Genomic DNA, 13,808 nt, shown 5'->3' on the forward strand with positions numbered 1-13,808 from the left:
TCCTTCTACCCACTTACTGTATGAGAGAGATGAACCGTCTTTTTATGGAGTTCAGAAATTGCCTGATTTTTAGAAATGAATATATCATGATACACATTCACAGAATTTACACAGCTTACGTCATAACGTAACAAACTGGTACATCACACACATAACAGAGTCTGCTCAAAATGTCAAAACAAACCCCAAAACCCTTATAAGACAACAAGGTTCTTTCATATATAGTCTGTACTGAAGTCATAAGCATCATCTTCCTCTTCAGCCATTGCATCCAAAACGTGAGATTGTGCAGGCTGTTCAACTATATTGGAGGAAAGAAAAGGGAGGTTAAAAAAAAAAACAAGTAAAAGCAATTGTTTCACGCGGCTTTGTTAGAAGAAACCTCCGCCTGACTTACCTGCTTGAGACTCCCCAGGCAGTGCCTCCCAGGCCTCTTCTGCAAGGGACTCGTCTGAGCTCTTCTCCTGAGGAACAAAGACAAAGTCCTAGATTGTATCCCTCGTCTGCTCATTCAAGGAACTGGGTTATCTGGAAAGTCTCTGAACGTACATGTAACGGGAGGTGTGAATTAAGAATGACTGCAAGCCTTAAATGCCTGGGCTGTCTGGGGCTTTCCTGTGGTTTCTTACCCAGCCCCTTCCCATCTGCTGCACACGGGAAGCCTAGAGCTTCGGCTTAAACCCCCGCGCAGCACACTCACAGCAGCTCCTTCAGCACTGCTCTCCCCGCCGCGGCCGGTGTCCTTGCAGTCCTGCTCCTCATGCTTCCTCTCCTCTTCTGGCAGCTCCTCGGCTATGTCTGTTTCCTCTATTATTCCATTTGTCAGACCTGAAGACTGGAAAAGGATGCTACTGGCCAAACGGGGTCCCCTGATGGCTGGAGAAGGAACAGAGCCCGTGAAAACGGGTGAGACCTTGTACTGGCCCGTCTGCCACTGAAGATAGTCAGACGCGAGCTCTGCTCACCCTGTATGCTGCGCGCATTGTTCTTCTCCAGCTCCTCCAGATTAAAGCCCCGGTTCATGTCTGTTATGATGCCCTCAGTGAAATGTGGAGGAGGAGCCCAGGACGTAGGTGGATGGCAATAGTAACCCAAGGAGGCACTGTGTTAAAACAAGATCGTCAAAGATCAGTTCCTCTACTCAACGTGGCTCTCAAAAGGCCAAGAGAAAGCAGCCTTACCCTGTCCACTCAGACCACAGCAGCTTGGCAGCACCTTCTACGTTTGGGCCTCCACCTTTTCGCTGCAGTCCTCTTCTCTGAGCAAGTGAAGTAAAAAACTCCAGAGAATTCTTAAAGTCTGGAACAGTAAATCTCAGTACTACCTTAAAAAAGGAAAAGCGAAACAATCATTCATAACAATGTAAAAAAAAAAGATAAACTTGAAAATTGTCTACTTTAAGTGCTTACGATGAAAGAGGACACAGAGCTCCGGGGAAGGGGTTCTTTTACCTGTCGAGTGTCAGCCTGGGACAGGACGGCACTCGCAGCCTCCACTGCTTTTACTGCTTCAATACTTGCTGGACTTCTCAGAGCCAGTGCAGTGGCGGAGTTAGCTGGAGACACGATGAAACCTGGGCTATCTAGGACTGTGATTTGTTTGTCCAGGGGGACAACCTGCACACTCCTAGATGAGAGAGAGGGGTTTTGGTTGGGGACCCTGGTGTACCCGAAGGACAAGACAGAACGTGAAGCTCAGGGTTGGATTGAACAGACTCAGCACAGTCTGTCAGACCCAGTTTATCATCATCTGCTTCATGTTTGTCTGAAACTGTAACAGCGCGCACTCCCCTTCCAAAGAGAAACGCTACGTGTTATAGTTTATACATTGATGTGAACACACGCGGTTCCCAGCCAAAACTATTTTCCCTCTTCTGTCAGACTTCTATTTATATTAAGGTCAGGCTCAAGCATCACCTCCTGAGGCAGCTTTCCCCTCTCTGCCTGTTTGCTTGTCTTTCAGATTGGAATGTGGGCAGCTATCCCATTCCAATTAATCCTTCCCCAGCCCTAGCACTGGCTTATCCCGCTTCCTTTCACTGACATCTCTAATAGATATATAGAAAACTGTCTTCAGATACCCAAAGCAAAGTCTCACTTACTCATCGAAAGGAAATCTTGTCATTACGGAACAACTCAGTTTACCTTGTAAGTCCCATGGACACACCAACGTTACATATCTGTTCCTGTTTTAAGCTGTTGATGATGCTGCTTTTCCCCACATTTGGGAAACCTACAAATGGGAAATCCAGAGATACAAAAGGCATTATGTGCTGGTAATTATATTTCTGGTGCTTATTGTTTTATGCTTGCCTGATATTCAGACCACGATCAAAGTTGGATTCAACACTAAGACCAATCTTTGCATCTTCATTTCTTACACAAGTAATGGAAAGGCAGAAGAAAATGATTAATTCAAATAAACCAGGAGTTTTCAGAAGCCAATTTCCTACATTGGACAGTTGGCAAAACTGAATTAGACAGCAATTACTTAAAATTTGTCTTTTTAACACTCAGTGTGTTTGGTGAGGTGGGGAAGAAGTTAAATGTTTGAACAAGCCTTTTATTTAGTGATAATCTCATACATTGTTAACATGGGAAAATTGTTGGCACTTAAGAGATAGACATGTTGAATGAAACTCACCAATTACTCCAACCTGAATGGCTTTACTGTAAGTCTCTTGAAAACTTCCAAGAAGCTTCCAAAGGCCTTCTTTCCCAACACAGACTTCACTTTTGAATGGAGCATGTTTCTTCCTTACCTTCACACGTTAAAATCCCAAATTAGTTTAACCATTTCTGCCAACCCACCAGATAAAGCCCAAGCAGTGTGGACCCAGGGCCCAGCTAGTAAAATCACCACACTCTATCGCCTTTCAGATTATCTCTGGGTGAAATCAGAGTTGGATCTTACAAGTTTTCATTTTTTAATCAAGATTTTGTACACTCATCATATTTCAGCCATCCAAATCTGAAAGACCCACACTTCCCAGCACTAACAGTGAAGGGTACCTTGGTCATCTTCCCTTTGTTCTTCAGTTTTGTGGAGGCTTTAAACACTACTGTTGGCAATTCCTTCTTCAAATAATTAAGCCAGTTTTCTAAATTCTCCTTCGGCACTAAATCTGATAGGGATTAGGAGTAAAACATATGTTGCAATTTGGTCATTTTGAGATCAATCTGCAAAATTTGGTAAGCTTTGGATTTCACCCTGGTTTGCCTTTTCTCAAAAAAAAGATTTAACTGGACAATGAGGAAAGGGTAAGTTCCCTACCGTGCTGCCTTACCCTAAGAGTTTACTATATACACCCTCTGTGTTTCTTCAGTGCCCTCTGCATTCACCCTTTCAGGATTAAGACAACCTCTAGGTTATTACCCTCCTAACCCTGGTGGTGTTCCAGGAGTTATCTGAGGCAGCAACCATGTCTACTGAGCGCAACGGTAATCTCAGATCCCACTCTTCTGGTTCACCCATCTTGTTCTGGGTTTTCCTGGCCCTCATGCTCAAACCCAGATACACAACTATGCATTTCATCTAAACATCATCACACGCTGACATTATGCAGGTGTGGGGAGTAGGGCTCAGGGCCACCACTTTCTGTGTGAAGACAAACTGCCCAGTAAGATTACAGAAGCTTACACTCTTCAAGACAGCATAAGTATTGAACGGCCAAAGGACAGAGGAAACCAGTAAAGTCACTTGTGGGAACACCTCCATCTCACTGCCCAGCTGTCTTTGGCAACAAGAGCACATATGCACTGGCTTTTTTGAGGTCAGAGTTGGATCTTACAGTCTTCAGTGATAATCAGACTGTTCAGATGTCTTCCTCATACCTCACCAATGCACAGGGAACATAAATAAAGGGCATCCCTTTTACTCACCTGATTTATTTAATACAAGCACCAGTTTCTTTTGTCCACCCTGGACAATGGCCTCTTCTACTTGGGGGCACCTACAACCAAGAGGATCTCTGGCATCCAACACCTCCAGCAAGACATCCGAAGCTTCAATCACCTGGCCAAGGTAAAAACTATCAGAAGAGCAACACTCTCTGCTGAAGTATTCCGGCACTGTCCACTTTGCAACAGGGTGAGCTCAGAGTTGGATCTCACATCTTCACTTTGGTGTAGAGAAAGGTCACAAGCTCATCATTTCTCACAGGAAAGTGAAACACAGGTTTGTTCAGTGGCCTCTGGCTTTCTCATCAAAGTAGATTTCAAAAGTGGAACTACATCCACTGTCTGAATATATAATCCTGCCACAGCGAGTCAGGTATTTTGATAGGTGTTTACAGCCCTGCCAAGAGCTGCTGAGCACAGCTGGTTCTGTTCACAGTGGGAGTGAGCTTGGGAACACGGATGTTGGGGATGGGAACTGGGGAGCAACTACACCAGGACACCCCCTTGACCTCCTTCACTTAGGCTTCACAGCACTGTAGGGATTGGTTTTCACACTGCCTACTCTACCCTACTTCCCTCTACTTTAAAAACCACCATGTCAAAGTGTCTTTTTAATACAAAAACTACTTTTGTAATCATGCTTATGGGGACTGTTCCTGTGCAAAAGTTTAAAACTACAAGAATATTTCCTTAGCCAAACATAACAGCAGGACCCTAAACTGGATAAGCCAATTTGTTGAAGGATTTTTCCAGTTCAAGTGAATTCTACTTCCACCTTCACAAGGTGGCAGTCAGGAGAAAGGAATGACTCTAGTCTTTCAAACCTCATTACCATTTTTAGACACTGACCTAAATTAAGATACCTTTTTAAGTTCCTGACAATACAACTTCTTCGGACTCTGTTTGATGGACTTAGTTTTCTTAGCTTTACACCGTCCAAATTCCTAGAGTATAAAGAGAGGAAAGACACAAAATTAGTTCAGCAGTTATAACCCATTTCTCCATTTTCCATGACTAACTAGGGGCACATAGTTGATATTTAAACAGGTATGACAGAGTCTGAATTCAGTCTTTTTCTTCCTAAGAGGCACAGCAGGCCCTGCCCTGAAATGTGCTTTTACTTATGCATCTGAGAGACCCAATCATACCTCCTTCACAGGTTCCAAGTTAGATGGTGTAACACCAGGGTTAGCTTCAAGTTTTCTTTTCTTTTCCTGTTCCTTCTGCCTGTCAAGTTTCTGCTGCTGTTTTAATTCTTCAAGCTGCATCAGAGCCATAAGAGAAATGGGTGAGCCAAAGTGACTTGGTATTACTTTAAAAAAATACACAAATCCACACATTCCCTACGCAAACTTCAGCTAACCTATCTTACCCGCTGTTTTCTTAGCTCAGCTTCCCGAAGAAGAGCCTCCTTAAAGGGAGCACTGTTTGGAACTCCTGGGTCTTTCCTAGGCTTCTTGCGACCCCGTTTCTTAGCTTCCTTCCTCAATTTTCGATGGTGTTCTCGAACCTATTATAATAGAAAACTTTTACATCAGTTTACCAAAGGATTAAACAATTCATAGGAGAAACCAATTTGGCTTCAGTTCAGTTGTACATATGACTGAGAAAAATGAAATGTTTACAGTTGTCACCAGGAGATTCTATTTGCAAAGACTGTTAACATGTTGATCAAAGTGCACAGACTTCCAATCACCAAATCACTGCTCTTCCCACAGTGCTCCTGATGCCTAAGAGCTTGTGCTCTTTTCAACCTCCATTTATTGAGGGGAAGTCTTATTTATCCAGACCACCTTGTGGAGGACAGGTGAAATAGACACCAGTAGAGCTATTTTTGGTATAGCTCTCCTAAGCACAAGACTTACCTTTTTTTGGATTTTATACCGCTTATGGCAGGTCATGCGTTTACTTGCTTTCTTTAACTCTACACAGAAAGAGATCACAAAATAATTAGATACAAACTGTTTAGTTTTTGGTGACCTTGCTCTTGGGTCCAGTCCCTTTTGTATTAAGTAATAAACTCTCAAACCTAATTTAAGAATCATGGGACGCATAATAAAAATATAGTTGGCACTCAAGTCCCAGATTATCTGACTCAATAGATCCAGAGAAGAGCCAACTACCCCGCTCCCACCCTTCCCAATACTAGACTGGGATCGCACACAGGGCCATGTGACCCAAAACGACTGCCACGTCTTATCAAACACCACGAATCACAACGTAGGAGCGAACGATGGGTTTGAGAGGCGGCTCTGAGACCTCACCGGGGCCCAGCTGAACGTGGCCCCAGAAGGGAAAACGCTGGGCCCGCAACCTGGCTTGGAACTAGTGGCTCAAGACACTCTGGCCCGACCTTCACATCTGCGGCCCCACCTTCCCTCTGTATCACGGGCCCGAGTTATCCTGCGGCCTTTCAACCCTCGGCCCTACGCGGGGCCAGGACCACGGCCTACCCACAGGCTCTCTCTCCCGCGGAAAGAGCACCCCAGGATGTTCGCCGACAATCAGGCACCGAGTCCCCTGCCCACCCGTCCCCGATCGCACTCACTCGGCCGCTTCATACTGGCGGCGGAAAGGCAGGGCCCGCAACAGCTCAGAGAACTACCAACTGCAAACAGCAGCGCCACGTGCGAACCCAGGCCCAGGACCAGCGCCACACACTCACGCTGCTGCCGTAAAGCGCGCCTCCCCGGACTGCGTGCGCGCGCACGCAGTGTCGCGCGGAGCCGGGTTCGTTTGACGGCCGCGGGGCAGGTTTTGCGGCGGTACCGGGAGGGGTGAGGGCGGTGAGGGCGGTGAGGGCGGCGGGTGCGGGAGCGACGGCAGCGGCCGCGGCCGGAGGAGCTCTAACGGCAGCCGTGGCGGCCACGGGGCGGGGCACGGCGGTCGGCGACCGCGGCCGGGGCTGCAGGCGGCGGAGCGGCTGGGTAAGGCCGGGCCCGGGACGGGCGGTGCCGCTCCCCGTCGGCCGGCCGCCGGGCCTTTGTGTGGGCCGGAGCGGGCGGGAGCGGCGGCGGAGGCCCCGCCCCGGCCGTGGGGACGCGCCGGTCGCCCGAGCGCGCGGGGCGGGGCTCGGCGGCGGGCGGCGGGACGGCCGGGAGCCGCGCCGCACCTGCCGGCCGGACAAAGACGCGCCGGGGCCCGGAAACTTCCGGCGCCCGGTTCCCGCCGCTGCGGCCGCCGAGCGCGGACCGCGCCAGCTTCAAAGCTGTCAGCGTTTCCCCTCAGTGACAGGTCGGGAGAGCCTCGCCTCCTCCGCGGGTCGGGGCCGCTTTTGGGTGCTGGTTTCTTCACGGTGCGGACACAACTCTCCTAGTGCCTTTCTCTTTCTTTGCACTTTCCTGATGACTGTGTCCAGACCGAGTAATTTTTGTCAACGGGACTTGTCTTTGTAGTAAAGGCCAGGTATTTAAGGTTCTTTTCTGCAACACCACAGAGAATCGAGGCTTTAAAACTGTCCGTTTCCTGGTTTTAATATTTTTTCATCTCTAAAATTTTTTTCCTGAAAGAGAAGCATGGGTTTGTTATTATAGGATAGATATTGGTGAGTCAAAGGAGAAGAAAGATGGGCAAAAATGTAGAAATCCTGTGCAACAAATTCACACACAGTATAGTGGATATAGAAATAGTACAAATTATAGGAACATATGTTGAAGTAAAACATTTTTATTAACTTATCTTCCACAACCTGGCCTACTCAAATGATTTTTAGGTGTTTTCTTTTTTCCCATTAGGTAGTGTATTCTTTACCAACTCAGAAGCAAATTGAACTCGATAAAAAAATAATAGAGCAGTATAATTTTGCTTTATTACTTTTTAATAGATTGCCCCTATTTTAAGATCCAAAAGAAGATTAGAAAGTATCTTTTGAAGAAGTATTTCTGATTAAAACAATAGCATGTATGGATAAATGGAAGGGCCTTGACCACTTTGTTTGGCTTTGGGAGTGTGCACCTCAGATGCTAATATTTACCCAAATCCCCAAGATGAGTAAGTTGTGGTCTGTCTACATGATAGACTGTTATCAAGCCATCAAACGTCATGTGGAAGAATGTTACTTGGAAGAGCCTTCTCTAAGTTAAAACACAGGTTGCCACAAAATACACGTGGTTAATATACACTTTGGCAACTAAGGCATAGAATAAATACTGCAAGCTGTAAATGTCAATAATAAGGGGGATTTTTCTCTGGGATTCTTTTTGAACCTTCTATTTCCCAATATTTTTAAGCTGCATTACAGTACTAAGTATCACTAGAAATAGAGGAGAGCCCTCTAAGCTTAACTATAATATACCATTTGGTTATACGGAGTAAGTATTTTCCCAGTTGCACTGTAATTTATCATTGGTTGTCAGACATCTGGACATATGACTGTAATGCCATTTTGAAACTTAATTGAGTTCCAGAATCTATTCCTTCCCTCTTCATGGAAAAAGAGTTGCTGAAGGGATGCTCACAGTCCTTTAAACTACACAAGTAAATTTTTTTCTGTTAAGGTCCCACTTACATGCACTTTTACTATGTTTATTAGAAAAATGAGTTGATCACCAAAACTATGCCAAATATCGGTCTATAGGCCAGGGCTTCAAAATGGATTAAAAGCTATTCCTGTGTCCAAGGAGCATGTAGTCCTAGAGTTGAAACTTAACTTTTTTGTTTTGCTTTTAAGTTTCAAAGAGATTTCATATAAATTTCACTGTCAACAATCCAAGGGAGATCTCTACACTTTACTGTTCTCATTTTAGAAATGAAACAGATCTGAGAGGTGGTGACTCAAGCAACATCAAACAGAGATGCAAAGACCTGGGACTCTGTATCTGGCCTTCTGAGCTCAGGTCCCGTTGCTCTTTCCGCCCTCCCAGCCACATTGCCTTTCTTGCTAGATTTCCAAAATGCATTTTAAGATGTGTTCCTTGGATAAGAAAATATTGGAAATGTATCCTCAAGTTACATCTTTTTCTCATTTCTTATCAAAGAAAATTAGTGATTTAAGGAGTTTTGAATATTGTATTGTCTACACCGTATACACATAGACCAATGAATACATTTTTTTGTCACTTGATTTTCAGTGGATCATTTGTGAAAGTAATTTTGACCTCCTGCCAAAATGGTTGAAGGCATTTTTTTTCTTTTTAAACCTCCTAAACTTACACATGGTGTCTTTTCAGTGCTGACAGGACTTTTGGAAAGAAACGTCTTTCTGAATTTTTTGGTGAGGGGAAGAGTTTTTCAGACTCTTAGGCTCACATGAGCCATCCTTAGTTTGTTCCAGCTTGCCAGCACTTGGTGTCACATGTGAGCCTTCCACATGTGTTCACTCTCCATTCTGGCTGTGTGATTGAACTCTCTTACTGACCAGGGGGCAGTTGGGCAGGCATGCTTCATTCCCGGGTTGTCATTCCATGTGAGTAAAGGGGAACCTCAGTGAGACATCTTTAAGGATCTGAAAAGCATTTGGTTTTAAAGTGGGAGAAGTATGAGGGGCTATTAGTGCCTGAGCCTGCACAGCAGTTTGACTGGGGCAAGAGAACTAATGGGCCTATTTGCTCCAGTTCTCATATCTTCCTTTAGTCGTTCTACTTAATGTTTTCTACCTATTCGTACTCATTTTTACTCCTTCTGACCCTTCTTTTTTATTTCCCTTTCTCTGCCTTGTTCTTCTTTTTCAGTTTTGAATATACTAATACTGAATCAGCACTTCTAAAGCCCGGCCTTCTCCCACTGGCTTCACTTGGCCTTCAGACATAATGAGGAGACTGGCTTTTCGAGGCGCTGGTTGTGCTCTGGTAAAGCTGGTAAATTACTGATCATCTACACCCTTTCCCTTTTCTGTCCTTCCTTGCCTTTACCCTTCCACCTTTCTTAAATTTTGTGACCCTTCCCATAAAGATTCCCTCCTCATGTTCATCAAAGTCACTTGTGTTCTTGTCCTGGATTGTTTACAAAGGCTTGGTCTTTAATCTCTTCATCTTAATGAGTTGAGGCCAGTTTACTAGCCTCTTGTAAAACAAACAAAATAAACAGAACTTGGATGTCCCTGGCCTAAGCCCTTTGATGCTTTTAGCAAGTTATAGCCAATTCCAGAGTAACACACTGTATAACAAACCGTAGCCTAGAGGAAGGAACGTCACTACGGTAGGCTCTGTTTTTAAATACCATGGGGACTGTAGTTCAGACGAAGAGATAGGGACTCTTCTTGTTTCTTTGTTGGTTACCAGGATTTTTTATTTGTTGGGTTTGTTAAATTCTGCTTTCTGTTCCCTGGAGATTCCCAGTTTTTCTCTCTGTACTACCGGCAACCCATTCTTTCAGCTGCTGGTGTCTTAGTTTCCTAAAACTGAATGCTCGTGAATGAAACTGGGATCAGTTATTTCTTCTAGCTCTAGAGAAAGACCTTTGAAATCACAATAAACTGTACTATTTGGTGCTGTTGTTAAATTGTTTAAGCACAACAATTTAATTGTAGAATCTTGAGTGTACGCCCTTTCCCTCCAGCTGTAGCAGGTCATTTCCGAGGTTGCATTTCTTGGGTCATAGTCAAATGTGTACATAGGTAAAGTGTTGTATTACTGTGTTGTGTTGAGATGAGTTAGCAGCCCATCTAAAACTGAGAGCAAACATTTATTTGTTTCTGAAAGCCCAGGCAGGAACTAAAAACTCACCTCTGAAGGGTCTTCCAGATCATCTACTGAAACTTAAAGCTCTGGTTTCAAAATTCATGGGGATAGAGTACCTCACATAACTGAGAAGGAGGTTAGTCTGGATTAACAGAGGTTTCAAAGCAGAGGTTTGCTACTTTGGCATAGATTTGACCAGTCACATGAAGTGTTTTCCAAGGGTACATCTTACAGATCCTTTAGTGAATGGAGAAAATTCATTTTCAGGGTGTTAATTTTAGGGTGCATCTAAAATGCTAGAAGGTTAATTGTCCTCTGTTATCCTGCCCTTTTGCACTGTTTATTTGCCTCAGGCTGCTGCTGATTCTTTTCCACATCATGACCCACGTGGAAAATGATCATAATTATAAGGTGCACTGAGGAAAACAGATGAGGCTGCTTGATCCAGAGGTGACTGCCTTGGGGCCTCTGTCTCGAAGGCCTGACCGGCTGCCTTGAGGCTCAGGGGTCACCACCTCCAGCTAACTGAAGTGCTACTCTACATGTGGGGTTTCAGACTCCAGTGAAGGGTAAATTTGGTTGAATCATTCAAAACTGATCACGTACAGATGAGTATACTTTTGCTGAATTTGCCTCATCCAAGTTGGCAGCATAGCATTCTGGTAAGAGAAAGGGCTACAGCAAGAGTCCAGGACTTCCATTGAAAGCACTTAGTTAGGGTTCTTGGCACCAGTTAAAATATCCTCATAAGTGAACTAGATATGGTAGCAGGTGGCCCACTGAGGCTTGGTGGTGGAGTCTAAATTTAAATATAAGAACATGGCTGATTATTTCTTACAGAAGAAGTTAGATTCCATGGGTTCCAAGAGAAGAAGAGCTACCTCCCCTTCCAGCAGCGTCAGTGGGGACTTTGACGATGGGCACCATTCTGTGTCCACACCAGGTCCAAGCAGGAAAAGAAGGAGACTTTCCAGTCTGCCAACGGTAGATCCTGTGAGTAACTTGAATCACACATCTCTGGCCTGCATTTCCTATATTTTCCTACTGTTCCTTTAATGATAATTGATTTAGATATAAGTCCTCTTTGTTTCTTTTTCCTCTGGCTTGACATTCTTAACCTTTCTCTTATGAAAAGTATATGTTTAGATAAAAGTCTTAAAATAATATTATAATGTTAGAAATAACAAAAAATATCAATATGCCACATTATTCATTCATTCATATAACTGTGTGCTTGCACATTATTATGTGCCAAGCCGTGTTCTGCTGGTTGAGATACAGCCATGTATAAGACAAGCCAGTTTTTCACATGGAGCTTATATTTTAGTGTAGGTGATGCAGAGTGTAAATACGCAAACAGATAAATAATAAAGTACCTTCAGCTAATGATAAGTGCTTAGTAGAAAAATTTGGGTGATTCAGGCTGTTTTGGCCCAAACTTTGAGGAAAGATTTCTCTGTGATGAAATGGCACCAGCCCTACAGAACCCTGGGGAAGAGTGTTCTAGGCAGAGGGTCCTGATGCAGAGGGGTTGGGGCAGGAATAGGTTCGTTGTCATGATTACACGGAGGCAATGAAGAGGGAGAAAGAGACTGGCAGTCTGCCCAGCCAGAAAGTGTAGTTATCCTACGTACTCTGTGGCCAGCGAACTTAAGGAACTTAAATTTTATTCTCTGAGTAGTAAGAAGCCCTTCTTTTGGATGTTCTTAGTAAGGGAGTGATATGAACTGATATAGCTCAAGAGAAAGAAAAATCACCAGTAGCATAAATCTGATGAAAGATACCAAAACATTTAATCAGTTAACTTATTTTAAATAAGGAGAGATACTGTTAACCTATTTCAGACCTGGGTCCCTAGATGGGAATTTGGGAACTCATCCTTTTTCTTCTCTACTTGCCTTTTTGTGTGTATGTTTTTACTGAAGATAATCCTTATGCCAACACTGGCTTTCTGTTCACTTTTCTGGTAATTTTGCTCCTTTTCCTATGTGTAGATTGCTGTGTGCCATGAGCTCTACAACACCATCCGAGATTATAAGGACGAGCAGGGCAGGCTCCTCTGCGAGCTCTTCATTAGAGCACCCAAGCGAAGGTGAGTTGGAACGTGAGTGAGAGGAACTTGGTCCCAGATCCATGTTTAAAGGGTTTGGTAATTGAATTTTCCTTTAGAAGAATGGTTTAAGTGATACAGATTTTAGTTTTAGTTGTCAAGATATAGTGAATCATATTTAAAAACAATTTTTTAAATTAAAATAAATTTTTAAAGTGGTTAAAAAACATACAACATAAAATTTACTATCTTAATCATTTTTAAGTGTATTATTCAATACAACAGATCTCCAGAGCTTTTTTATATTGCAAAATTGAAACTCTATACCCATTAAACAACTCCACATTTCCCCCTCCCTGCAGCCCCTGGCAGCCACCATTGCACTTTCTGTTCCTGTGCATCTGACCACTTTAGATACTTCATATAAGTGGAATCATACAGTATTTATCTTCTGTGACTGGCTCAAGATTCTTCCATGGGACAGAATTTCCTTCCTTCCGAAGACTGTATAATACTCCATTACCAGTTAACTTGATAAACTCTTGGGTTGCTTCTACCTCTTCACTATTGTGAATGTTGCTGCAGTGAACGTAGGTGTACAAATACCTCTTTGTCCTTCTTTTGCGTATATAACCAGAAGTGGGATTACTGGATCCTACAGTAATTCTGCTTTTAATTTTTTGAAGAATTACCATACTGTTTTCCATAATTGCTGCACCAATTTGCATTCCTACTGGTAGTGTATAAGGCTTCCAATTTCCCCACATCCTTGCCACACTTGTAGTTTTGTAGGTAAGTTTTGGAATCAAAGTGTGAGTCTCTGACAGTTTTATGTGTCAGTTTGGGCTAAGGGGTGCCCAGATAGCTGGTAAAATATATTTGAGGATGTCTCTGAAAGAGATTAGTACCTGAATAGGTTGACTGAGTTAAAAAAAAGATGGCCTTCACCAGTGTAGTTGGATATTTGTCTAATCTCCTGAGGGCTTGAATAGAACAAAAGAGTGGAAAAGGTCAAATTAGAGCTCTCTGAGCTGAGACATCCGTCTCCTCCTGCTTTTAGATACCTGAGCTCTTTCTGGTTCTTGTGCCTTCAGAGTCGTATTGAATTACACCAGTGGCTTTCCTGGTTCTCCAGGTGTTAGATGGTAGATCCAGGTACTTCTCCGCCTCTATAATTGCATGAGCCAATTCTTTTAACAAATATCTTATACATACAGTTGACCCTGACCAAAATGGGTTCGA

General features: G+C 43.7%; 2 protein-coding genes and 3 non-coding genes across 30 annotated transcripts in view; 1 reads left to right on the forward strand and 4 right to left on the reverse strand.

Annotated features, from left to right (window-relative positions):
* Nucleotides 1-26: 26 nt before the first annotated feature.
* GNL3 (G protein nucleolar 3) lies at nt 27-6,697 on the reverse strand. 2 transcript variants are annotated; one of them, XM_036878205.2, is made up of 15 exons: nt 6,565-6,697; nt 5,765-5,823; nt 5,272-5,409; nt 5,048-5,161; nt 4,763-4,843; nt 3,882-4,014; nt 3,012-3,124; nt 2,644-2,761; nt 2,145-2,232; nt 1,452-1,626; nt 1,182-1,324; nt 966-1,102; nt 701-876; nt 398-464; nt 27-301 (listed from the first exon to the last, which is right to left on the reverse strand). In XM_036878205.2, the coding sequence occupies exons 2-15, from the start codon at nt 5,798-5,800 to the stop codon at nt 216-218; spliced, it is 1,605 nt and encodes a 534-aa protein (XP_036734100.2). In that variant the 5' UTR covers nt 5,801-5,823; nt 6,565-6,697; the 3' UTR covers nt 27-215. The 2 variants fall into 2 exon arrangements, with proteins under 2 accessions (XP_036734100.2, XP_036734099.2); XM_036878204.2 differs by having other exon boundaries at nt 6,448-6,656.
* LOC118908706 (small nucleolar RNA SNORD69) lies at nt 1,685-1,761 on the reverse strand. The gene has a single exon (XR_005023309.1). It is a non-coding gene; the product is annotated as a small nucleolar RNA SNORD69 (small nucleolar RNA).
* LOC118908707 (small nucleolar RNA SNORD19B) lies at nt 2,885-2,966 on the reverse strand. The gene has a single exon (XR_005023310.1). It is a non-coding gene; the product is annotated as a small nucleolar RNA SNORD19B (small nucleolar RNA).
* Nucleotides 3,761-3,836, reverse strand: LOC118908705 (small nucleolar RNA SNORD19). Its single transcript, XR_005023308.1, has one exon. It is a non-coding gene; the product is annotated as a small nucleolar RNA SNORD19 (small nucleolar RNA).
* Nucleotides 6,673-13,808, forward strand: part of PBRM1 (polybromo 1) — a 105,931-nt gene continuing 98,795 nt past the window's right edge. For 5 of the 25 annotated variants that reach the window (XM_057486606.1, XM_057486631.1, XM_057486626.1 and 2 more), the window contains exons 1-4: nt 6,703-6,826; nt 9,569-9,694; nt 11,357-11,509; nt 12,511-12,608. In XM_057486606.1, the coding sequence (XP_057342589.1) occupies nt 9,647-9,694; nt 11,357-11,509; nt 12,511-12,608 (299 nt within the window). In that variant the 5' untranslated portion in view covers nt 6,703-6,826; nt 9,569-9,646. Of the gene's footprint in view, nt 6,827-6,992; nt 7,195-9,568; nt 9,695-11,356; nt 11,510-12,510; nt 12,609-13,808 lie in introns of those variants that run through there. The other 20 variants (XM_057486614.1, XM_057486634.1, XM_057486627.1 and 17 more) reach the window with 14 other exon arrangements.

Source organism: Manis pentadactyla, chromosome 1 (genome assembly GCF_030020395.1).
Source record: "Manis pentadactyla isolate mManPen7 chromosome 1, mManPen7.hap1, whole genome shotgun sequence".
NCBI classification, from domain to species: domain Eukaryota; kingdom Metazoa; phylum Chordata; class Mammalia; order Pholidota; family Manidae; genus Manis; species Manis pentadactyla.

Coding starts and splice junctions, on each gene's coding strand:
- GNL3 (XM_036878204.2), bottom strand. Junction 2,762..3,011: donor ACAAAGGGAAGATGACCAAG/GTACCCTTCACT, acceptor TAACGTGTGAAG/GTAAGGAAGAAACATGCTCC. Junction 877..965: donor CAATGCGCGCAGCATACAGG/GTGAGCAGAGCT, acceptor TTCCTTCTCCAG/CCATCAGGGGACCCCGTTTG.